Source organism: Carcharhinus amblyrhynchos, chromosome 11, assembly GCF_965287045.1.
Source record: "Carcharhinus amblyrhynchos chromosome 11, sCarAmb.v2.hapA, whole genome shotgun sequence".
NCBI classification, from domain to species: Eukaryota; Metazoa; Chordata; class Chondrichthyes; order Carcharhiniformes; family Carcharhinidae; genus Carcharhinus; species Carcharhinus amblyrhynchos.
This window is the reverse complement of record NC_137334.1, coordinates 61,588,027-61,613,070: the sequence shown is the minus strand read 5'-3', so window position 1 is coordinate 61,613,070 and position 25,044 is coordinate 61,588,027. Positions and strand designations below refer to the sequence as shown.

General features: G+C 41.9%; 1 protein-coding gene across 3 annotated transcripts in view; it reads left to right on the top strand.

Annotated features, from left to right (window-relative positions):
* heg1 (heart development protein with EGF-like domains 1) overlaps positions 1 to 25,044 on the top strand; it is a 95,863-nt gene that overhangs the window by 31,656 nt on the left and 39,163 nt on the right. For all 3 annotated transcript variants that reach the window (XM_080199236.1, XM_080199235.1, XM_080199237.1), the window contains exon 2: positions 13,778 to 16,153. In XM_080199236.1, coding sequence (XP_080055362.1) covers positions 13,778 to 16,153 — 2,376 coding nt within the window. The remainder of the gene's footprint in view (positions 1 to 13,777; positions 16,154 to 25,044) is intronic.

Below are 25,044 nucleotides of genomic sequence, written 5' to 3'. Positions count from 1 at the left end.
AATGTATCTGAAACTCTCGTCCCTTTACAGCAGAATGTTTCCTGCTGTAATGAGGGTGGCACAGTGGCACAGTGTTTAGCACCGCTGCCTTATAGCGCCAGGGACCTAGGTTCAATTCCGGCTGTGGGTGACTGTCTATGTGGAGTTTGCACGTTCTCCCCGTGTCTGCGTGTGTTTCCTCCTGGTGCCCCGGTTCCCTCCCACACTCCAAAGATGTGCGGGGTTGGGTTGATTGGCTATGCAAAATTGCTCCTTAGTGTCAGGGGGATCTGTAGGGTAAATATGGGGGGTTATGGAGATAGGCCCTGGATGGGATTGCTATCGGTACAGTCTCAATGGGCCAAATGGCCTTCTTCTGCACTGTAGGGATTCTATGATTGTATGAGAGTGACGATGACCTGGCAGTACAATTCAGAGTCGATGGCTTGCATGACTGAAAGAGTTGGTATATATTGGCATGCTTGCCTTCATTGGCCAAGGCATTGAGTTTAAAAATTGGCAAGTCATGTTGCAGCTTTATAGAATCTTAGTTAGACTGCACTTGGAATATAGTGTTCAATTCTGGTCGCCACATTACCAGAAGGGTGTGGAGGCTTTGGAGAGGGTACAAAAAAGATTTCCAGGATGTTGCCTCTTGGCTCATTAGCTATGAAGAGAGGTTGGAGAAACTTGGTTTGTTCTCATTAGAACGACAGAGGTTGTGAGGTGATCTGATAGAAGTCTACAAGATTATGAGGGGCATGGACAGAGTGGATAGTCAGAAGCTTTCTCGCAGGGTGGAAGAGTCAGTTACTAGGGGGCACAGGATTAAGGTGCGATGGGCAAGATTTAAAGGAGATGTACGAGGCAGGTTTTTTTTACACAAAAGGTGATGAGTGCCTGGAATTTGCGCTGGGGGAGGTAGTGGAAGCAGATACATTAGTGACTTTTAAGAGGCGTCTTGACAAATACATGAATATGATGGGGATAGAGGGATACGATCCCGGAAGGGTAGGGGGTTTTAGTTCAGTTGGGCAGCATGGTCGGTGCAGGCTTGGAGGCCTAAAGGGCCTGTTCCTGTGCTGTAATTTTCTTTGTTCTTTGAGTAGCACAGGCAGGATAACTGCAGTATAAAACATAATGGTTACTCAATTAGGGAGATGCTACCTGACCACTTCAAGAGTGCAAGAGCAAAGTTTTTAGTAGGATTAGTTGTTGATTGCTCTCATAAGCTTCATCTGTCAACATCTTTCCTTACACCCTAGCTATGACTGTAACACTACACTCTGCACTCTCTCCTTTCTTTCTCTATGTACAGTATGCTTTGTCTGTATAGTGCACTAGAAACAATATTTTTCACTATATACCAATACATGTGACAATAATAAATCAAATGAAAACAAACATCCTGGGTCTGTGTGTAATCATTACCACCTTACAGATACCACTGATGGCTTTTCACTGGCATTACACCACTTAAAAACCACATACATAATGGCCCTTTCCTATGTTGCTTATTGAATCTTAAGCACTGTCACATTTCCCATTTTAGCGTCCTTTTGACCTCTGGAAATACTGAGCATTATTTTCCCATAGGGACTAGCTCATGTAATCCACTTCATGGGCATGACAGACAGGAAACAGGAGCAGAGACATTTAACAATGTGTCTCCATCCCTTTTGTGCATATTGGCAACCCAAGGAAGGGCGAGGTGTGGTAGAGACGGGTTGGGTTTGCTTTAACCAGACGGCACTTTCATTTTGATTCCCAAATTATATGGCAGTACATCTTGATGCCTCCCATATCTTATTGTGCCCTTTACACTTTGACACAACACCATTGCTAGCATCAAAGTGTCTCCCAGTTGAAATCTTTTTCTTACATTATGGTGATCATCAGGCAGTAAAGTCTGATTAACCACACCCACCATGATGCCACTGGTCATATTTACCACGACTATTGTTCCTACCTAGCAACGGCTGTGGAAAAATGTCTTCACAGAGTTTAGGTCAGCGTAGGACTGCAGCCAGAGCTGTCTCAATCTGTTGTAAGGATATCCGCTGCAAATAGAGTGGACACAGTCAGTGACAGAAGTGGCCCCAAGCCTGCACACAGAGTTTCCTTTTCTCTTCATTTTTAGCTAAGTTTTTGCTACTTCAGCCTTGGCAAAGGCTGCAAACTGGATCCACTGGGAGCGGCTATATCAGTTCCCACCCAAAATTCCATTCCGGCCTGCTTGGCACTTTGGACGGGCAATAGACTGGGGCGTAAACATGAGGCCTGGGCATTACATTGGCTTGGATCTCATTGCCAAGGTAAGGGCAGTTTGGCACTTGCCAAAACCCCTGTGTGCACACACAATTCCCATTACAACTGGAGCTTATTTATCTGCAAATTCAGGAGGCTCACTTCTGGCAACACATTGTATTTTTGTTCTTAGATCTTTTGAGTATTCTTTGTCTACTTCCCATTTTAGTTTCCTAAAATACTGCCTGCTGTCCCACCCTTCCTTCTTCAGCTGGATTAGGGACATCTCCATGGCAACTGTTGTGCTCAGTAATCAGCCAATGGGTCTTGAAGGGCAGCACTAATCTGCCTCCTGTGATAGAGCAACCACTGCTGTGTAACCCCATAGTGACCTGGCTGTGAGAAGGCAATTCCTGTGCAGTGACGGCATGAGAGTTTGAATCCCAGCTTCTCAGTCAGGGTGCGCAAGTGCTGAGAAGCAATCTACTGCTGGATTCACTCGACCATCTCACAAACTACATTGAATAATGTGTTCCTTTAGTTTCTAAGCTGCCACGTGAAAATCAAATCAAGCATTATGCTTTTATCATTCCAAAGATTTCCAAAGCAGAATTACACAAAACTGATACTTACATATCACACAGTAATCGTAAGCACTTTCTATTGTGCGAAGTGTGATTTTACAACATATGCAGCCTTCCGAGCAATCGGTCAGTGAATTCCTTTTTAACCACTGTTCCTGCATGACCCCAGATCATCAGTGGCCACGAGTTACAACATTTATTTTCTGCTTTTTTTTCTTATTACTGAACTAGACTGACATCTGTTATGAATCAAATAACCAACTTGGAACACAAATAATTAATTTAGGTCAGAGGTTATCATAAAGTGTATTTACCCTGAGGATTTGTGGGGCCTTTTGTGCCCATACTTTCTGTTGAATTGCTATGTGCGAAAGAAAATTTATTTATCAGTCACAAGTAGGCTTACATTCACAAAGTTACTGTGAAAATTCCCTAGTCATCACACTCTGGTGCCCGTTTGGATTCACTGGAGGGAGAATTTAGCATGGCCAATCCACCTAATCTGCACAATTCTGGACTGTGGGAGGAAACCGGAGCACCCAGAGGAAACCCATGCAGACACGGAAAGAATGTGCAAACTCCGCACTGGCAGTGACCCAAGCTGGGAATTGAACCCGGGTCTCTCGCATTGTGAGGCAGCAGTGCTAACCACCATGTCACCCGTGCTGCCCCTCAATGAATGTTCTGATAGGTTGTTGCATTCTATCAACAGCAGTTACATTTATTGAAGATTGTTTCTTTGTTGAGCTGTTCAATTTTTCAGGTTATTTCCAGTGGGAAAGTTTGAGTTACAATACTGGAAGAGTTTTTCAGGGATATTTATATGATTAGACACATATTCCAGAGGGACAAAGTGAGGCCGGCTTGACAGGGAACAAACCACATGCTACATATACTTGCAATAATATTTGCGAGCATAAATCTACGTGGAAGATTGGACAGATTGCCTCTCTGGTTGACGTACAGTAATTCGGCACCATGCTCCTTTTTCATTGCGCTCCCAGCTGTGTAGCAGATGAAACAACAACACTTGAAAATCATCGTCAACTTACAACAATTGAAAATACCTAAATGAATAGCAATGTCTCAAAAACATTCAGATCAATGACAGGAAAGTTTCCGTGATCGGTTGAGGTCAGTTTCCTCCAAGAAGTGATGATTTTCATTCAGTAATATAAATGTAATACTGTAGTAGTTTTTCTGGTCTTGGGGCAAACACAGCCGGAAAATCCCGCCTATATGTTTAGGTTTAAAGGAGATGGTATGAGACAAGTTTTTTTACACAGAGGATGGTGGGTGCCTGGAACTTGCTGCCGGGAAGGGTAGTGGAAGCAGATACGATAGTGATTTTTAAGGGACATCTTAACAAATACATGAATAGGATGGGAATAGAGGGATATGGTCCCCGGAAGGATAGGAGGTTTTAATTCTGTTGGGCAACATGGTTGGTGTAGGCTTGGGGCCTGCACCGAACAAGCTGCTTGACTGAACTGAAGGGCCTGTTCCTGTGCTGTAATTTTCTTTGTTCTTATCCTTCCAGGCAGTGATGCTGAAGGTTTGTGATGTGTTGCAGAAGAAACTTTGGTTATTTGTTGCAGTGCATCCTATAGTTAGAATGGTCTTTACGTTTACCAGGTTGCAACTCCATTTATCTAATGTTTGCAGATTCTGCTTTTTTTTGCATTGGAACATTATTTAATTGTATCAAGTTTAGGTACAGATTAGCAAGGCTGAAATTTAGTAACTTCCTTTGATTATAAGGGAAACCTGAAACTTCATAGTACAAATTCCAGTCCCCACAGGCAAGCCTAACTCTCCAGAATTCTGGTGCTGAGCCAGAGTGACAGACTTCATTCTCAACAATGCCTTGGTTTAAGGAGTGGATTACTGTCAGAGAGTCTGACTTAGTTTCAAACTATCTTCATACATACTTCACAGTCACCTCAACACCCAGAATTAGCTCATTCCAATCAGGATAGTTGCTAGTTGTTGATTCCTTTAATCTTTCATAGGATGTGGGCTTCACTGACAGGGCCAGCATTTGTAGTCCATCTCTGATTGCCCTTTAACTGAGTAGCCTTCTGGGCCACTTCAGAGGTCAGTTAAGAGTCAACCACATTGCTGTAGGTGTGGAGCCACATGTGAGTCAGACCAGGTAAAGATGGGACATTTGTGAACCAGATAGGTTTTTCACCAAGTTTATGGTTGTTGTAATGGTCACCACCACTGAGACTGGCTTTCAATTCCAGATTTATTAATTGCATTTCAATGCCACCAGTTGCCGTGATGAGATTTTAACCCTTGACGACACAGGCATTAACCTGGGCCTCTGGATTACCAGTCTACTTACATTACTATCTTCTGCAAAATTAATGATTAGATAACTGACAAGCACAGGTTTAAGCCCTTGCTAGACAAAAACCAAGTACCAGGGGTTCTTTATGAGCAACCTGGCGAGCAGAGCAGTACAACCCACCAGAAGATGTGTGAGTGAATGAGCACAACTCTCATGACCAAGCCACTCCATTCCATTGGACATTGGTTCTTCCAGTTAGAGGTGTGGAGCTTCAGCTGCTTTTCCTTGGCACTTGAATTGTCAGGGAACTCTAGATATATAGGGGTGTGTTTCTACATACTGACTCCAAGTCACTGATTCCAGTAGTTGTAGAGCCAAGTCTCAAAGTTTACATATCGGACATCTGCTTTCAGCATGCTGGAAGGACTTCACACTGGAAAGCCTGCATCATAAGACCGTTGAGATGTTTAAACCCAATGCTGTATACCAGATGTACCCATCACTTGGTGCCTAATCTAGATTCTTATATAAGAAACCTTGATGGAAAGATACGTCTGCTACTTTACTTATACAAAATTCTTAGCAGGTGCAGGCTAAAATCCTCTTTTTTGCAACAAATTCTCTTTTTGCTAGACAACAGTCCACAGCTTGAGCTTGAATCTTGGTAGTCCACCAGAGGAAGAGCTCTGCGGCCTACCTCTGGTAGAAACCAATTGTTAGCTATTTATATCAAATTAACCAGGACAGCGGAGAACTCACATTCAATACAGCACTGAAAAATCTGGACTGAAAAAAAACATATCATCTGATCTAAAAACTAGGGACTATAAAGCTCAATATGCTGCACCCATCAGATTGATAAATAGACAAAAATAGATGCATGTAGCCCACACCTGAAACATGTACTAAAGCTCCTAAATGTGCAAATAAGAGACCTATGTATAGAAGATTTAAGTACATTGATGATCAGAATAATCTTTATATATTGTGGAGACATATTGCATTAACATGTTAAAAAATGAAGAAATGAATATGCATCGCATCTTTGACAATCTCAGACTATCCCAAAGTGTTAAATAGCCAATTAAGTACTTATGAAATATTGGAATGTAGGAAACACAACAGCCAGTATGAGCCCAGCAAACACCTGCAAACTATAATGTAATAATAATCAGATAATCTGTGGTCAATATTGGCCAAGACAGAGTGGACAACTCCCTTCCTGCAAAATAGCACCAATCTATTATATCCACTTGAGAACAAACAGAAGGTGGAATCTTACCCAAAAATGGGGTCTCAGTTTAATATCTCACCTGCAAAGCAGCACCTCCAACAATGAAGCACTTCATCAGTGCTGTACTTCATTGTGCTGTACTGAGTGTCAATCTTAATTTATATGTTCAAGTATCTGGAATGGGAATCAAAACTTCAGAGACAAAGTGCTACCTACTGAGCCATGTCCGACATTGTATCAATGCCCAAAGCAAAAGGAAAATGATAAAATTGGTGAAGTACTGAAAACTGTAGATTTTCATCCTTTCAGTAATGGTTATTTGGAAAAATTGCAATCTCTCAAAATTACCTGAATTCCCATGTTTGTTTCAGAATCAATATCAAAACAGGAAATTATAAAACAAAACTTGAAACTTTGGACATGATTGAGGGTTACTGCTATAAATGTTAGCACGAAGAGTACAAGCAATCCTGAACTTCTCTCTAGCTGCTTCTCTTCAGCTCCTTTTAGTCTGAAATATGAGAGGAATATATTTTTTTAATGAAGACTTCTCATCACTGTCTCTGCAAGAACAAATGATAGGAAGGAAATCTCAAATCCCCTTGCACTGTGTAACCTCCATATTTAGTGCTGTAGCTTTTGTTAACCTAAACCCCCTGTTGCTGCCAATTGTTCCCCACCCCTAATTACCACATCCGCAGTAAGTTTTCAAAACAGTCCACTGCAAGGGTTTCCTGCCTGTTGACAAGTGAATGACCATCACAGCGCCACCTCCTGTGGTAGCATAGACTGTACAAGTTAATGATGCAAAAGCCAAATCTCACCACCTACTATTGTGGGCTAATGACTACAGCAATGGACAGTAGTTGCACTGCCCATGGTAACTTAATACTGAGACAATTTTGATTTTATTCAACCTCTCTGTACACCAAAAGTCAGTTAAATCGCATTTTCCACAAAGGTTTCAAATATTTGTGCACGCGAGTTTAGTTCGATATCAACATTTATGTAACCAAATAGGATATAAATTTAAGCTTATTTATTAGTGTCACAAGTAGGCCTGCATTAACACTGCAATGCAGATACTGAGAAAATCTACTAGTCACCATGCTCCGACTCCTGTTCAGGTAAACAGAGGGACAATTTTTAGCATGAGCAATGCACCTAAGCAGCGCATCTTTCTGATTGTGGAAGGAAACCAGACCACCTGGAGGAAACCCATGCAGACATGGGGAGAATGTGCAGATTCTGCACAGACAGCAACCCAAACAGGAAATTGAACCCGAGTCCCTGGTGCTGTGAGAATTACAAAGATAGTTAACTATTTATTTATATCTACCTCATTTTACATTGATTTTTCTCCTTTTCTTTAGTTCCTGTGACATAAACTATTCTCCAATGCAAAGGGAGAGCCATGGCTGTGTGCTAGGTTTTTGTAGACAGCAATCTTGAATTAACCATAAGTAGAGCGACTGTGACTTTTTTGTTATTCTGTTAGTCTCAGTGGAGAGTGTGCCCCCTTCACACAACCTAAAGAAATAAGAATAATAGATTTTCTTTAGATTTACAAAACATACCCATTCTTCCCATTCACAACGTTAAAATATCAGCTACTAGGTAGCTGATCCAATAAAATGATCAAACAGATCTTACCTAGATAATTTTTTTTATTCATTTGTGGGGCATGGGCATCACTGACTGGCCAGCATTTATTGCCCATCCCTAGTTGCCCGAGGAGTTGAGAGTCAAACACATTGCTGTGGCTCTGGAATCACATGTAGGCCAGACCAAATAAGGACGGCAGATTTCCTTCCCTGAAGGACATTAGTGAACCAGATGGGTTTTTCTGACAATGGTTCCATGATCATCAGTAGATTCTTAATTCCAGATTTTTTTTATTGAATTCAAATTCTACCAGCTGCAGTGGCTGGATTTGATCCTGGGCTCCCAGAACATTAACTGAGTTTCTAGATTAATAGTTTAGAGATAATGCCATCACCTCCCCCGATATTGCATCTACTTGGGAAGGACTATGCAATTAACAAATGGTTCATCTTAATTTTTTATTACATGTATTATATTCATATTCCTTAGGAAATAAATGCAATCATTTTAATAATATTTTTTATTTGAATAACTTGGCCAGCAAAAATTTATGCAATTAAGTCAGTACCAACCAATCAACAACTGACTGTTGAGTGAATTGAGTGTGTTTATGGAACAACTTTAGACTTTTGGCCTCAAAGGGAGACCACTCTACCTTAGTGGCAGAATAATACATTCTGCAATCCTTCTTAGGCAGCAAATAATCAACAAAAAAGCAGATACTTGAAATCTGAAATTAAAAGCAAAAATTGCTGGAAATACTCAGCAGGCTGGGAAGCTTTTGTAGTGAGAGAAACAGCGATAATGGGCCAGGTTTTCAAAATGGGGTTGGGAACTCAAATGACCGGATGCATTCTGAAACCTGACCAACTAATGGCATCAAGCACCTCCAGGGAGGTGGGAGCTGCCTACCTGATGTCAGCAGCAAAGTCAGGTGGCACCTGTGTTGACTCCTGCCGCTGTCATATCGAATAAAGCAGGGGGTTCATCAGAAGGTCAGGGAGGCAAACTGATTGCCCAAGACAGAAACCGGACCAAACCAAGATAATCTATACATCTCTGCCAGATGACCCAAGGGACTGATAACTTTCCCTGTCACAGGATGAACCTTTCCCTGATCCCATGGTAAACCCAACAACTGTGTATTAATATCTTTGGGTTTGCCAAAATAAAAAATGAAAATTGAATTCCTGGGAATATTCTGCCCTTTATCCAAGTTAGCAGATAGTCACAGGAACCTGTGTGAAAGTTCAGTTTCAGATTAGAAGATCTGAGGTGTAATTCTGTGAATTTATGCTCCAGCTGTGAAACTTTTCCTCTAAGGATGGATATTGGGAACTTAGCAAGGAAATCAACAGGCTAAAATTAAAGTCCTGCAGGTCTTTCCCTATCATTTCAAACTAGTCGCTGAGAGTCCAAATTCATAACATTTGCCTTATAATATCATGATTACTTCAAACAGGACATGAATGGATCAGTAATGATTTTCTCTCATTTTGTTTATTATTGTCATAACCATTGAGCCCAAGAGTACAAAATGGCAACAATTTCCTCCCAATTTCTTGCGCCTAGAATTACAGGGGGAGATACTGGTATCATCAAGCATATTTTCCTCTAATTTACAATGGTAACTGCTCTTCAAGAGGATTTGACGGGTAGTGAAAGTGCTTTGAGGTGTGCAGCAGTGTTTTATAAATGCAAGTTTTTCCTTCTTTTTTCAAGAATTAACATTGGAGGGAACAAATTTATTTTCATGTGAAATTTGTCCCCCACCCTTCCCCCGCCGCCCTCAGCTTCTGGAAGTGAACAGTACCTAGTACCACTGGATAATTTAATCAGGGGCCTAATACTTGTCATTGACAAACTGTGTTACTCATGATCTGATCAGTATTTGTGGGTGCATGAAGACAGTGACTCTGGAAAGCGAAATGAAGTCTTTTGCATACACATCACTGTGAAGTCAGGAGGAGCAAAATCATAGGCCTGAATGTTCAGTTCTGGAGGCTAGGTTTGGTGATTGGCATGGAGGTGGGAATAATTTCCACTGAGGTAGTATGGATTGACAGGGCGGCACAGTGATAGCCCTGCTGACCCACAGTGCCAGGGACCCGGGTTCAATTCCGGCCATGGGTCACTGTCTGTGTGGAGTTTGCATGTTCTCCCTGTGCCTCTGTGGGTTTCCTCCGAGTGCCCTGGTTTCCTCCCACGGTCCAAAGATGTGCGGGTTATGTGGATTGGCCATGATAAATTGTCCCTTAGTGTTTAAGAGGATTAACAGGATAAATACATGGGGTTGTAGGGATAGGGCATGGATAGGAGGCACAATGGTCCAAATGGCCTCCTTCTGCACTGGAGGGTTTCTATGATTCTATGATTCTTTGACTGACCACATGCAATTTTGTGCAGTTCAATACATTACATAGGTATTTGCAAGGAGCTTGCCAAATCTCACAATGGGAGTGAGAAGTGGCAAACAGGAAATCACCTTTGCTGCCTTGACCTCCTGGGATTGAAGATCTAGGTACCATATTTTAAGCCACTCATTCACTCACTGCAAGCCAGGAGCTTCAGACCAGGATGTCACAGACCAGACAATAGACCCCAGCCGCTATGATTCAGTGAACCCTCCCTGGATATTCCTTACCAGCAGAGGTGGGAAAGAAATCAGAGTCTCTGAGCAGTGCGAGGGGCTGACCGGAGAAGGAAGGGAGGCTGTCCAGGACAGGAATGAAGGCAGCAATGGTATGCGGGGTTGCACAGATGGAGAGAAGGGCCTTGTGGCATGTGGAGGCTGATAGTTATACATGCAAGGGTAATGGGGGAGATTCAGGGGTGTCAGAGGGGAGAGGAATGATTTGGTGGGATGAGTATTGGGTGATGAAAGTTGATAGGTGACAGGGGGAGAAGGTGGTCGAGCATGTTTAGAATGCGATGCACGGTTGTTGCATTCTCTGCTGTATAATGTCACACTGGAACTGCAATCCTTCAAATGGGAGGAGGTTCTTACCATGGGATGAGAACCATGTGCAGGCAAACTCAATTGCTAAAATGCATCTGCCATCAAAAAACCAATATTTGGCCTCCTGCCAAATTAAATGCCCCCACCCAGCAAGCTTCCTACAGCTAGTGGGGCCAGAAAATTCTGCCCCTAGATCCAGAGCAGTATTGTGAACTGTGGCTGTCACACATTCACCCTTTCCCGTACAATTCTCCTTCCCAATCTACTCACTGAGACCTACCTTTAGGCCAGGGCTGCCAAATTTTCCAGGGCTCTGACTGTCCAGCTCCATGGGTGAACCATAAGAACATAAGAACGTAAGAAATAGGAGCAGGAGTAGGCCACCTAGCCCTTTGAGCCTGCTCCGCCATTCAATAAGATCATGGCTGATCTGAAGTGGATCAGTTCCACTTTCCTGCTTTCTCCCCATAATCCTTAATTCCCTTGTCTGTCAAAAACCTATCTACCCATGACTTAAATATATTTAGCGAGGCAGCCTCCACCACTTCAACGGGCAGAGAATTCCAGAGATTCACCACCCTTTGAGTAAAGAAGTTCCTTCTCAACTCTATTCTAAACTGCCACCCCCTCATCTTGAGGCTGTGCCCTCTAGTCCTGCTATCCTTTCTAAGCGGGAAAAATCTCTGTACCTCTACCCTATCCATCCCTTTCATTATCTTATACGTCTCTATAAGATCCCCCCTCATCCTTCTAAACTCCAACGAGTACAGACCCAGCCTATTTAGTCTCTCTTCATAGTCCAACCCCCTCATCTCCGGTATCAGCCTAGTGAACCTCCTCTGCACTCCCTCCAAGGCCAAAATATCCTTCCGCAAGTGCGGCGACCAAAACTGCACACAGTACTCCAGCTGCGGCCTCACCAGTGCCCTGTACAGTTGCAGCAAGACTTCCCTACTTTTATATTCTGTCCCCCTCACTATAAAGGCCAGCATTCCGTTCACCTTCTTGATCACCTGCTGCACCTGCAGACTGGGTTTTTGCGACTCATGCACAAGGACTCCCAGGTCCCTCTGCACCATAGCATGCTGCAGCTTTTCGCCCTTTAAATAGTAATCCCTCCTACTATTATTTCTGCCAAAGTGGATAACCTCACATTTGCTAATATTATACCCCATCTGCCAGGTCCACACCCACTCGCTCAGCCTATCCAGATCCCTCTGCAGACTTTCTACACCCTCCATGCAATTTGCTTTTCCATTCATCTTCGTGTCATCAGCAAATTTCGCCACCCTACACTCAGCCCCCTCCTCCAGATCATCTATATAAATGGTAAATAGCTGAGGCCCCAGCACCGATCCCTGCGGCATTCCACTAGTCACCAACTGCCAATCAGAATAGCACCCATTGATACCAACTCTCTGCTTTCTATTAGACAACCAATCCTCTATCCACGCTAACACCTTACCCCCAACTCCGTGCACCCTAACCTTCTGTAGCAACCTTTTATGAGGCACCTTATCAAATGCCTTTTGAAAATCTAAAAACACCACATCCACCGGTTCTCCTCTGTCTACCGCACTAGTCACATCCTCATAGAAATCCAATAAATTCGTCAAACACGACTTCCCCTTAACGAATCCATGCTGCGTCTGCTCTATCAAACCATTCCTTTCTATCTGCAGCTCACCAGTTTTATATTAATAATTTGAAGCTTCAGAATGATCTCTTTGGACGTTCCAGGCACGCTGCCCATTTTGTACCATTTTCAAGTGCAGAACCAATTTGTCTGCCAATTTAATGAACAGACATATTGACCCATAACTTCCAGGGGCATTGTAACTGGGGAGTTCTCCAAAGGTGCACTGGGGAAGCCCCCACCCCCAGGACATCCCCAGGTAAGGATGGCATGGCAATTTCCTGGGAAGTTCAAATTTCTATTGGGCAATTGCCCACCCACCAATGGGAACCACTCCATGAAAGTTCATGAAAATATTGTCACGTGATATCAGATATAGATTGTATTGTGTCTGTGTTCTGTGCATGGGAAATCATACAGTTTAGTCACAGGTGTTTATGAAATATGAATGATTCAAGCAGGCAGTTGCATGAGAAGTATAGATAAGCACTTATTAATTTTTCTGTCATGTACTCCACTGTATGGTGTAAGCTGTAATGTGATGATACACAGGTAGAGTATGTTCCTGGAGACAATCAATATTGGCACTAGGATTGGGTAACAAAGGAATTAAACTCAAGGATACATCCTGTGGGGAGTGGTTTAAAATTGATCTATAATCGGAAAATGCAGGAGAGATTACAGCTAGGATTAGATAACAAGGAGCAAAGGTCAAGATTGGGTAGAAACAGCAAGAATCAAGATGGCATTTGGGATTCAATAATATTGGGAATTGGAACAATATCAACAATTTTTAGTTCAAAGATCTTTAAAGCTTTGCTCTAATTAATTGCTCTATTATACAAATCCATTACCGGTGGCTCATGTACAGCAGTGTCATTTCCTTTGGTAACCATATGCAGATTTAATTTAGTTGCTATTCAGTATATGACAATGCCACTTACATGTATTTGAAAGATCAGATAATATACCTTAATCGACTTTAAAACCTTAAATGACATTGACAAAGTTTTACAATGGTATGAATTCATACAATCGTGATGTGGTAGTGACACGATTTTATTATTGTGAATTTGGCTTCTGTGTGCCTGAAATTATATATTCTGGAGTGATGCTTTCTCTTGCAAAACTTCAATCACTTGACATTGTCACATGTTATTGTTTTATCCCACTGCCTTTGTATAAAACAAAGAAGATGCATGGCATTGACCACAGTGTATTTTGTCTTTGTTTTTAGGGTCTGGGAGCAGAAATCAGCCAAACAAAAGCATAACAACAGAAAGCTGGACGCATGATTCTCAAAATAACAGCACATATGTCTCCAGTACTGGAGAAATGGAACTGTATCTGCAAACGAATAGCACATTTATGGAAATTAATGAAGTGTCCACTTCCTCTATACCAGTTACGAAAAGTTCACAGAGTCCTTTACTAACCCTGACTTCAACGTCAATTAAAGAAAGTATTACAACTGATTCTGAATCAACAAATCATTCATATCCCACAGTACCTTCCAGAGATATAATATCTACAGATCAGTTTGATTCTAGAAGTCAAGCTTTTACATCATCTTTGGACAATGCGCCTTCTGGAAAATTTAGAAGCTGGCCTCATCATAATACACCAAAAGGGAATCTTGAACAGTTGTTCACGATTTCACCTTCACCTTTATACTCTGTACCAAATGTTTCAAAAACACCTTTAAATACTTTGCCAAATGTACCTAAAAGATCCTTAAGTACTGAAGACAGCAATTCAGAAAGTTCTTCAGGTATTTCGCTGTATGATTTCAAAGTATTGAGTACTTTGCGAAATAATCATGAGAGGTCTTTAAATAGCACGCAGAACTATATGAAAGGATCTTTAAGTACTTCACCAAATGACTCTGAAAGACTGAATACTTTACAGAATGATTCTAAAAGATCTTTAAGTACAACACTAAATGATTCCGAAAGATCAAATACTTCAACCAATGATGTTAAAAGGTCTTTAAGTACTTTGCCAAATTATTCTAATCTATCTCCCGTTAGTGCTCAAAATGATTCCGAATGGTCAAGTACCTTGATAAATGATTTTGAAAACTCTTCAGACACTTCACCAAGTAATTCTGAAAAATCAAACACTTCACTAAATGATGTTAAAAGATCATTAAGTACTTTACCAAATTATTGGAAAGTATCCACAGTTGGTGTTCGTAATGATCCTGAAACTTCAAGTACATTGACAAATGATTTTGGAAACCCTTCAAACTCTTCACAAAGTGATACTGAAAGATCTGCAAGCACTTCACCAAATTATTCAAAACGGTCTTTAAGTACTTCATTGAATGATTCGGAGAGAATGAGTACTTCACCAAATGTTTCTGAAAGTGCTTTAAATAGTGCTCAAAATTATTCAGAAAGTACTTCACTGAGTGATTCTAAAAGTTCTCTAAGTTATACAGCAAATAATTCCGAAAATCCTTTAAGTACTTCATCAGGCGGTTCCAAAATGCTCAATGCTGCAACAGATAGTTCTGAAGAGACAATTCATTCACATTCAACATCCATACCTATGGATTTTAATGAAGTTACTAATGGGTCAGATGCAGTAAAGTCACAAGGTATATCTTCCACGCAGTCAGTTGATACTCAGACAATTGGTTCGAGATCGATGACCCACTCCCTTTTTAGCTCGGGTGCTGAAACTGTAACAGCCATCACTGCAACAAGTCATTTACTTCCCAAAATAACGGAGGATTTCTTAAATACTACTGTTCTATCTGAAATACACAATACTGAGAACTTGATTGCAACAACGTTGTCTTTGATACAGTCAGATTCTGAAAAGGTAGTGAATGATTTCACAGACTCAAGTTCTAACTTTACTGTAGCTAATAGTTCCGAACTGGATTTTGTTGAATCAGAAACCAGTAGTTTTGTTACAACGCAAGTTGCTAGAACAGCAATAACAAGCACTACTTTGAAGAATGTACTTCCAGAAGGAACTCCGGGTTATCACAGAACTTCAAAGCCTATGACAACAAGTGCTCATTTGTCATCTTCTACCATGGAACCACTTATGAGAGAAACCGGAGGAACATCCTCAGCACCAATTGTAATAACATCTGGGCCTCATACCAGAAGATATACTACAATTTCACAAGTTTCCACTGTCACACCAAAGCCTGCACTAATTAGTGCAACAGGGAGTGAATTTGCCACTGAACGGACTAGTCCACCTATTTTTATGAGTACTCCAAGAGGAGACAAAACAACAATGTCCAGCGTACCCACAACTGCGGTCATTAAGACAACTGAACTGACCAATACAAAAACATCAGTTAGTGTGAAGTTTTTGACCAGTGTAAGGACTTCAACTAGCACAAGGGCCTCAACTAGTGAAAGGGCCTCAACCAGCACAAGGCCCTCAACTAGCACAAGGTCTCCAATTAGTACAATGATGCTAACAAGTGTACAAATTTCAGACAGTACCACAGAGATTCCAACTACTCCCTCAAGGACTCTGACAAGCGCAAAGCCTCCAACTACTAAAGGCAGATTTACTCCTGAGCCAACAACTGTGATTCACGCTACCAGTACAAGTATACCTGAAATCCCCACAGCATCCACAGGTAATGGAGAATTGTGACTGCAATTTAGATACAACTAGTATTCTTTAAATTCACATCATTTATATGCAGTGGTATATTTTGTGTTTTCCTAACCGGATTTGGTTAATCAGTATTTGCTGAAATTCCAGGCTGTCATTCCATTGGTGAATATTAATTATTGCATTAGGAATAAATGGCAGAGCTGGGGGCTATTGTGACAGTAGGAACAATGCTGTTAAAATATCAGAAATGTGGCTAAAAAATGAGGATGCAAATTAACATAGCATTATTCAGAGTGAGCAGTAAGGGATACTTGAGAAATAAATAATTTTGATGTAATGAAAGAGGGAAAGCTGCAGAATGACTTAAATGGTTGATTTCTCAAACACAAATGCTAGATAATACTAGGAATTTGTTAAGTGGCTCCAGGCTGACATAAAAAGGACAAATTACTCTACAGAGATATGAATGGTATGTGAAAACAAGAAATGCTCTAGTGGAAATAACTAGGAAACCCTTTTTTTAAAATAAGAATTGGCAATTGCAATGCACAACTTTTTATGACTGATTGCAGATAAGAAAGCACTAGAAGCAGTTCTCGCTTGGATTAAGTAAGGATTGAGATAGTGGATAGGAAATTTGTTGCAATACCTCTGAAGAATGAAGACCACAATATGATAAAGTTTAACATCAGAAATAACTAAGAAAAGGATATAACACTTTAGAAGGGCTAAATTTGATGGAATGAAACAACAAAAGCAATTGACAACATTTATTCATCGTATGAGTATGTGGGGGCGGGGAGGAAGAGGGTGGGTGGGTGGGGTGATGAGGGGGTTGTGGACGGCTTGGGTGGGATGGACAGTGGTGCTGTCACTAAGATGCTACCAGGACTTGATGGTTTAAGTTATAAGGAGAGGCTGGGTAGACTGGGACTCTTTTCCCTGGAGTGTAGGAGACTGAGGGGTGATCTTATAGAGGTCTATAAAATAATGAGAGGTATAGATCAGCTAGATTGTCAATATCTTTTCCCAAAGGTAGAGGAGTCTGAAACTAGAGGGTGTAAGTTTAAGGTGAAAGAGAAGAGATACAAAAGGGTCAGAGGGGCAATTTTTTTCACACAAAGCATGCTAATTATCTGCCAGTAGTAGAAGCGGGTACAATTTTGTCTATTAAAAAACGTTTAGACAGTTACATGGGTAGGATGCATATAGAGGAACTATGGGCCAAACGCGGGCAATTGGGACTAGCTTAGTGGTTTTAAAAAAAAGGGCAGCGTGGCTATGTTGAGCCATAGGGTCTGTTTCCATGCTGTAAATCTCTATGACACTGTAACCTGTTAGCATGTATTAAAGACATGTGGAACAAATTCCAAGTTATAACGTTGAATGGGCAGGAAAAAGAAATAGTGATGAATAGTACTAAACAAATGTGATCCAAAATGGATTAATGGACAATTTAGGCATGATATAGGGAAGTAAAGTGTCTCTAAAAATTCTGCAGAGCAAGACAAAGTTCAGTAAAAGAAATGTAGAAATAAGTTAAAAGAATGACCAGGGTAGCAAAGAGAGACCTAAAAAGAGCAAAACAGCAGAAGTGATGCAGTCAGAGGAAACAGAGGTAAAATCTTAAAAGATTCAAAATAATCAGAATTAAGAATCATTCCTGTTTCTGATGAGGAACTTCAGTCATGTAGGTAGATTAGAGAAATTAGGAACTGTTCCCCTAGGAAAAGGGAAGGTTCATAGGAGATTTGATGGAGGTATTCTAATTCATGAGGGATCTGGACAGAATAGATAGGGAGAAACTGTTTCCATTAGCGGAAGTATTGAAAACCAGAGGGCACAGATTCAAAGAATTGGCAAAATAAGCAATGACCAAATGAGGAAAATGTTTTCTGTGCAGTGAGTGGTTAGGATCTGGAATGCACTGTCTGAGGTTGTAGTGGACGTAGGTTCAACTGAGGCTTTCAAGAGGGAATTGGATCATTATCTGAAAATTAAAACAATCGTAGACACGGAGACACAGCACTGGATGAATTGCTCCTTCAGTGGGCTAGGACAGATATGAGGGACCGAATAATCTCCTGTGCTTAGGGTCAGTAGCAAAAGTCCCAATTTGCCTCTGATTGCACAATAGCACAGTTGGAATCTGGGGCCACAACATCTTTTGTTCAAGCACTCAACAAACCTATTCCAACCACTGCCAGTCTTCTAAAGGTTCTTATTTGGCTATGGTTAGGTTTGTATTTATATCCCGATAGTTTACACACAGGAAGAAATTCCGATTGAATATTAAACATTGCACTGCTCATTTACAAAGACAAAATTTCCTCACTGGTTAATACAGCAGCTCAGAATGTCAGATTGAGTAAAGTATTCATCATTATTCTATATTGCACTAAAGCAAAAAAAAACTGAAAAGCGTTATTAAGCTTCATTAAGAATCTATTTCTTTATATGATTTAGTAGTTAGTTCTTGATTTGTAAAGAGGAACACTTAATTCAGCTGAAAGTTCTGAAAATCAATGTTTGCTTTAATTTAGCAAGGACAGAAACCTTGAACTTTCCTAGTTAGTGAAGAACAATGTCTAAGTGCAGCGTTGCATTGAAGTGAGCAGGTAAGGCCTAGGGATGGTGTTGAACATAAGAACATAAGAAATAGGAGCAGGAGTAGGCCATCTAGCCCTTCGAGCCTACCCCGCCATTCAATAAGATCATGGCTGATCTGAAGTGGATCAGTTCCACTTTCCCGCTTTCTCCCCATAACCCTTAATCCCCTTGTCAATCAGAAACCTATCTACCCATGACTTAAATATATTTAGCAAGGTAGCCTCCACCACTTCAATGGACAGAGAATTCCAGAGATTCACCACCCTTTGAGTAAAGAAGTTCCTCCTCAACTCTGATCTAAACTGCATTCCCCGCCCCCCCCACTTATCTTGAGGCTGTGCCCTCTAGTCCTGCTATCCTTTCTAAGCAGGAAGAATCTCTCTACCTCTACCCTATCCATCCCCGTCATTATCTTATACGTCTCTATAAGATCCCTCCTCAGCCTTCTAAACTCCAACGAGTACAGACCCAGTCTATTTAGTCTCTCTTCATAGGCCAATCCCCTCATCTCCGGTATCAGCCTAGTGAACCTCCTCTGCACTCCAAGGCCAATATACCCTTCCGCAAGTGCGGCGACCAAAACTGCACACAGTACTCCAGCTGGGGCCTCAGCAGTACCCTGTACAGTTGCAGCAAGACCTCCCTGCTTTTATATTCTATCCCCCTCGCTATAAAGGCCAGCATCCCATTCACCTTCTTGATCACCTGTTGCACCTGCAGTCTGGGTTTTTGTGATTCATGCACAAGGACCCCCAGGTCCCTCTGCACCGTAGCATGTTGCAGCTTTTCGCCTTTTAAATAATAATCCCTCCTACTATTATTTCTGCCAAAGTGGATAACCTGACACCTGCTAACATTATACTCCATCTGCCAGGTCCTTGCCCACTTGCTCAGCTTATCCAGATCTCTCTGCAGACTTTCCACACCCTCCACGCAATTTGCTTTCCCACTCATCTTCGTGTCATCAGCAAATTTCATCACCCTACACTCAGCCCCCTCCTCCAGATCATCTATATGTTGGAGCTGCACATAGGAGGTGGAAGAAGCCAGATGAACTCTGTGGCAACTCAGACAAAAAATTGCCACAAATGTGGTATCGGACCATTCGGTCAGGCGCGCAGACATTCAAACGCAAGGAAAGAAGGGTGCCACTGGAAATGGGTCCTGATTCATCACACCTACAGTCCATTGAGGTAGCCCAATGGCATTGTCACATGGCACAAGGAAGTGTCTTCTGGCAGCAAGGGCCAAACTTTAGGAGCCAATACCTAAGAGGACCCATGAATACCCGGAGCACTGGGTATATCACAACAGGCTAACTGGTCTGGTCAAGCATCAATGCAAGAGGAAACTGCTCAGGGAAATGGTCATAGGCATCTGTGCCTTCCTTGAGGATGAATTTTCACCTAGAACTACCCATCAACAGGCTCTGATGGTAGCACTGAAGATGATGGTGGCACTCAGTTTATTTGCTGTGAGATTATTTCAGATTCTGCCGCTGACCTCTGTGGAATATCTCAGTCAACAATTCACAGCTGCATTCGCACCATCACAGGTGTCATCTTTGCAGAGGCTTGCAAGAGTGAACTTTTTGCAAGCCTCTACACGCTTTTTAGGCAGCTGCCACCTATAGACTATTTATCAGCCTTCCCCAGTTTCTTCAACCCCCCGCCCTCCGCCAGGATTCTGGGTGACAAGGGACAGAGTCTGTACCATTATCTCCACTACTACGCAGAGACCTATTGAGTTGCAGCTATCTGCGTTGGTGTCCGGTACACTAGTCCGTACCCTGAAATCTCTTCTTCCTCTTGATGTCCAAGGGATCCCTTGGCTCTTGGGAGTGTTTGCATAAAACTGGGACTTGGATGAAACAAACATAAGATGTAGGCATGGAGATCCTTAAAGGATTTGCACTGATTGGGCTTTCCATACCATCCAGTGCTCAGCATGCTGTCAGATTAGGTGCAGCACATAGCTAATGCTACCCGCCCTCCCTCCCCACAGTGTATCCTGACCACCCCCCCTTTACAAGACTACTCCACTAATCACACCACAGAACATCCACCATCATGCCATTCTCACATGAACCTTTTCCATGGCCATATGTGCCTAGAATGGTGGATTCGCCATCACTAACACGCTCTTGGCAAGGGAACATTGACATTGTCCATTGTCTTCTCCTCCATGATCCATATAATCCACAGCAACAGCATCCCATCCTGAGTCTATGGCGTCTTGTGCGGAATGTGCACTCATTTCTCCTGCAAGGAATGGGGAGAGAAGGAGAAAAGTTGGTGAAGTCTGCATGGAGAAGAGTAACACCTCCTCATGATCTGAGACAGCATTTATTCAGCAGCAGCCAAACTGATGGACACTGGTTACTGCATCACTGTCCTTGGAAAAATCGCCTTGAACATTGAAGAGCAGCTTTCACCCTGTGTCCCCCAGCTGCTGGGCATTTTGCAGGCTCTGAGTCAATGGAAAACATAATTGGAGGTCTCACTCACATTTCCAGAACACTTTAGTGTGTAAGCAATGGTGGTATAGTCATGAGCATAGCTGCCTTCCAAGCAGTTGACCCAGGTTTGATTCCTGGCCATCACTGTTTGTTAATTTTGGGGCAGCATAGGAGCACAGTGGTTAGCACTACTGATTGACAGCACCAGGGCCCCAGTTCGATTCCTGACTTGGGTCACTGTCTGTGTAGAGTCTGCACGTTCTCCCTGTGTCTGTGTGGGTTTCCTCCTGGTGCTCTGGTTTCCTCACACAGTCTGAAAGACATGCTGGTTAGGTGTATTGGCCAAGCTAAATTCTCCCTCAGCGTACCGAACAGGTGCCGGAGAGTGGTGATGAGGGGATTTTCACAGTAACTTCATTGCAATGTTAATGTAAGCCTACTTATGACTAATAAATAAACTACTTACTTCAGGTCAACTGGAGGGGTACAGAATGTACCCTTCTACAGCAGAGAGTAGCAGTGGAAGGGTACTTTTCTAACTGGAGGTCTATGACAAGTGGTGTTCCATAAGGATCAGTGCTGGGGTGTCCGTTGTTTGTAATATATATAAATAGTTTGGAGGAAAATGTAGGTGAAGTGATTAGTAAATTTGCAGATGATACAAAAATTGGGGGTGTAGCAGAGAGTGAGGAGAATTGTAAGAGGATACAACAGGATATGAATTGGCTGGAGACCTGGACTGAAAGATGGTAGATAGAATTTAACCCAGATAAATATGAGGTGATGCAATTTGGAAAGTCTATTGCACAAGGAAGGTATGCAATAAATAGTAGAGCCCTTAGAAATATTAACATACAGAGGGATCAAGGTGTGCAGATCCACAGTTCCGTGAAGGTGGCAACTCAGGTGGACAAGGTGATCAAGAAGGCATTTGGCATGCTGGTCTTCATCGGTTGTTGAGTAGAAGAATTGAAAAATCCTGTTGCAGCTGTATAAGACTTTGGTTAGTTTGCATTTGGAGTATTGTGTACAATTATGGTCGCCACACTAACAGAAAGATGTTGATGCATTGGAAAGGGTGCAGAAGAGATTTACCAGGATGTTGCCTGGTTTGGAGGATATAGAGTATGAAGAAAGATTGAACAAATTTGGATTGTTTTTATTGAGTGTCGGAGGATGAGGAGGGACCTGATAGAGGTTTTCAAGCTTACGACAGGCTTGGTTAGAGTGGATAGACAGAGTCTTTTTCCCAGGGTTGAAGGTTCAATTACCTGGGAGCATAGGTTGCAAGTGAGAGGAGGAAGATTCAAAAGTGATGAGGGGAAAGTTTTTCAGAGTGGTGAATGCTCAGAATGCGCTGCCAGAGGAGGTGGTGGAAGCAAATTCTATAACAATGTTCAAAAGGCATCTGGATAGAGTCCTGAATAGGCAGGGAATAGAGAGATATGGACAGTGTAGAGGCAAGAAAATATGAGATTAATGAGGCATCTGTGTTGACAAAGACTTGATGGGCTGAAAGGCCTGTTCTTGTGCTGTACTGTTCTTTGTTTTTTAATGTCCCTCCTGTCATTGGCGTCTTGCATGAATAGATCAAGTTTCTGGTTGGAGAATCTTGAAGCTGATGCGTCCTTCAGGCTGTTGGATTGCTGACACATTCAGACATTAGTGTAGATGAGGTGCATGGGTCAGTTTGTGTGTTGGCTTTGTGTGAGGTACATCATTAGCTTACGGGATTACATGTGCTTTGAACACTAGTGATGAGTATGCCATCTGTCAGATTGCTGACCTTACTGTTGGCATGTGAATACCAGTGTGATATTAGTTGATGCAATACACCAGTATTCTTGAGGGGTACTCATGCCTTGGAATGATGTGTGGCCAGGTGTAACCAGGGGAGTGCTTTGTTGTAGGGATAAGGGGAACTGTGGGGAGCTGTAGAAATGAGGGCTGGCTCTGGGGAGCTGCCCCTGAGCTGGGCTGCTGCACAGTATTGTTGTACAAGACAGAGTGCAGCCATTGACAGGGGAGTGAGGAGACAGAATAGCCAACAGTCCCTCAGAGTAGACTGTCTGAAGCAGTAGTGAACGATGGAGCTATGTGGTAAAATGGAGGTGACAGCACGTGGGCATATTTCGCTAAAGGAAATCTGCTGATTTAATTTGAATAGTCCAGAGTGCAACATTAGAACAGTGTGAGAATGGGGCAATGACATAGAGCAGGATCCCAGAAGAGTGATGAGTGAGGAGGGTGGAGTGATTCATTGTGTCACATGGTCGTGAATATCATTGATGGCAATCTTCACAGAAGTCACAAAGAACCCTGCCATTCCTGCTGAAGGATAGCAGCATAGAAACTGGAAAATGGAGGGCATGACGAGAAAATGGATTACAAAGAATAAAAGTCAAATTTCACAAACTATGTGATACTTTTTTATCTAGAAGGTGGTGGGAGTCAGGAACTCACTGCCTGAAAGGATGATGGCGGCAGGGACCCTCATAACATTTAAGAAGTATTTAGATATATACTTGTGCTGCCAAGGCACACAAGGCTATGGTCCAAGTGCTAGAAAATGGGATCGGAAAAGGCGGTTTGTCTTTGACGCAATGGGCCAAAGGGCCTTTTTCTATGCTGTGTACCTCTATGACTCTGATAATTAGAAATGCTTGTATTTCTGTTCATTTATTTCTAATAAAAGGCTGACAAACAATTTCTCCAGATGGCGGAGTGACAAATATCATTCATAGCACATAATAGCATTTTTGTGTTCACCATTTATGGAATTTTCTGCAGAATTGGGTGCCTCTCTGTTCATTTTGAAATCTGAATCATATTGAAGGTATGGCAGTGTCACCCAGCAGGTCAGGGAAGTTAAAAGGGAAAGATAGCTTGGGTGATTCCTAATATCTCCTAGTCACTGACTACTGGGGCCAATAACAGTGGCATGGAAATAAGCTATTCGTCTGCTTTGTTGCTTGTAGCGGTGTCATGTCAGGCAGATAATGAAGGAAGAATTGAATAATGTAAAGTGGAAAAAAAAACCTATCAATATTTCCAGGAAGAAATAATTTTCATGTTTTTAAGTGGCAGGTTGCCTTGAAGAATTGGATTGTTGCTTGCACATTTTTAGCAGAAAACAAGAAATAATTGTTGCCCTTTTACTCTGATTTGGCCTCAGTCGTAATAAAACAATAAAACTTGGCAGATGTCATTGTCATTCAAATTATGAACTTACTTGGATGAAACAAAATATGTCCCAGACCCAATGATTTTTGCAGTTTTCACTGGTTTATTGAAATTGTCACCGCTGAATCTAACTATCTAGTTCCAGTCAGATTCAGCATCAGTAATCTGGGATAAAAATTGTTCTTGGACATAAGCGTGGTGTGAATTAATCTATGGGTAATTTTCTTGCAGTTACCCAAGAATAAAGGGCATCTTCAGAGACAGGATTCCATTAAGTTTTATTTTCGCACGTGTAAATGTTTACAATGTGGACATCTGAGGATTGTATTAAATATGGCTTTTAAATATCTTTGAAAGAGGAAGTAATGCTTCTTATAAAATTGGGAAGGTAAAATAAGTATGAACGCATGTCCAAAATCTCCTTTGGAATAAAGGGGATTAACCTCGGCTTCGACAATACTCTGAACCACGCTGGTTTTAATCACATCATTATATTAAGTTCTGCATGGGTGACTGAATGAGGTAGTATTTCGCTATGAATAGGTAATATAGGTTAAAATGTAAAGTAATTACATGATTCTTGCAGGTTAACTGTGCCTCTAACTAACACTTCTATCTGCATATCTTACTGCTGTTGTAATACCGGAGGTTTTAAATAA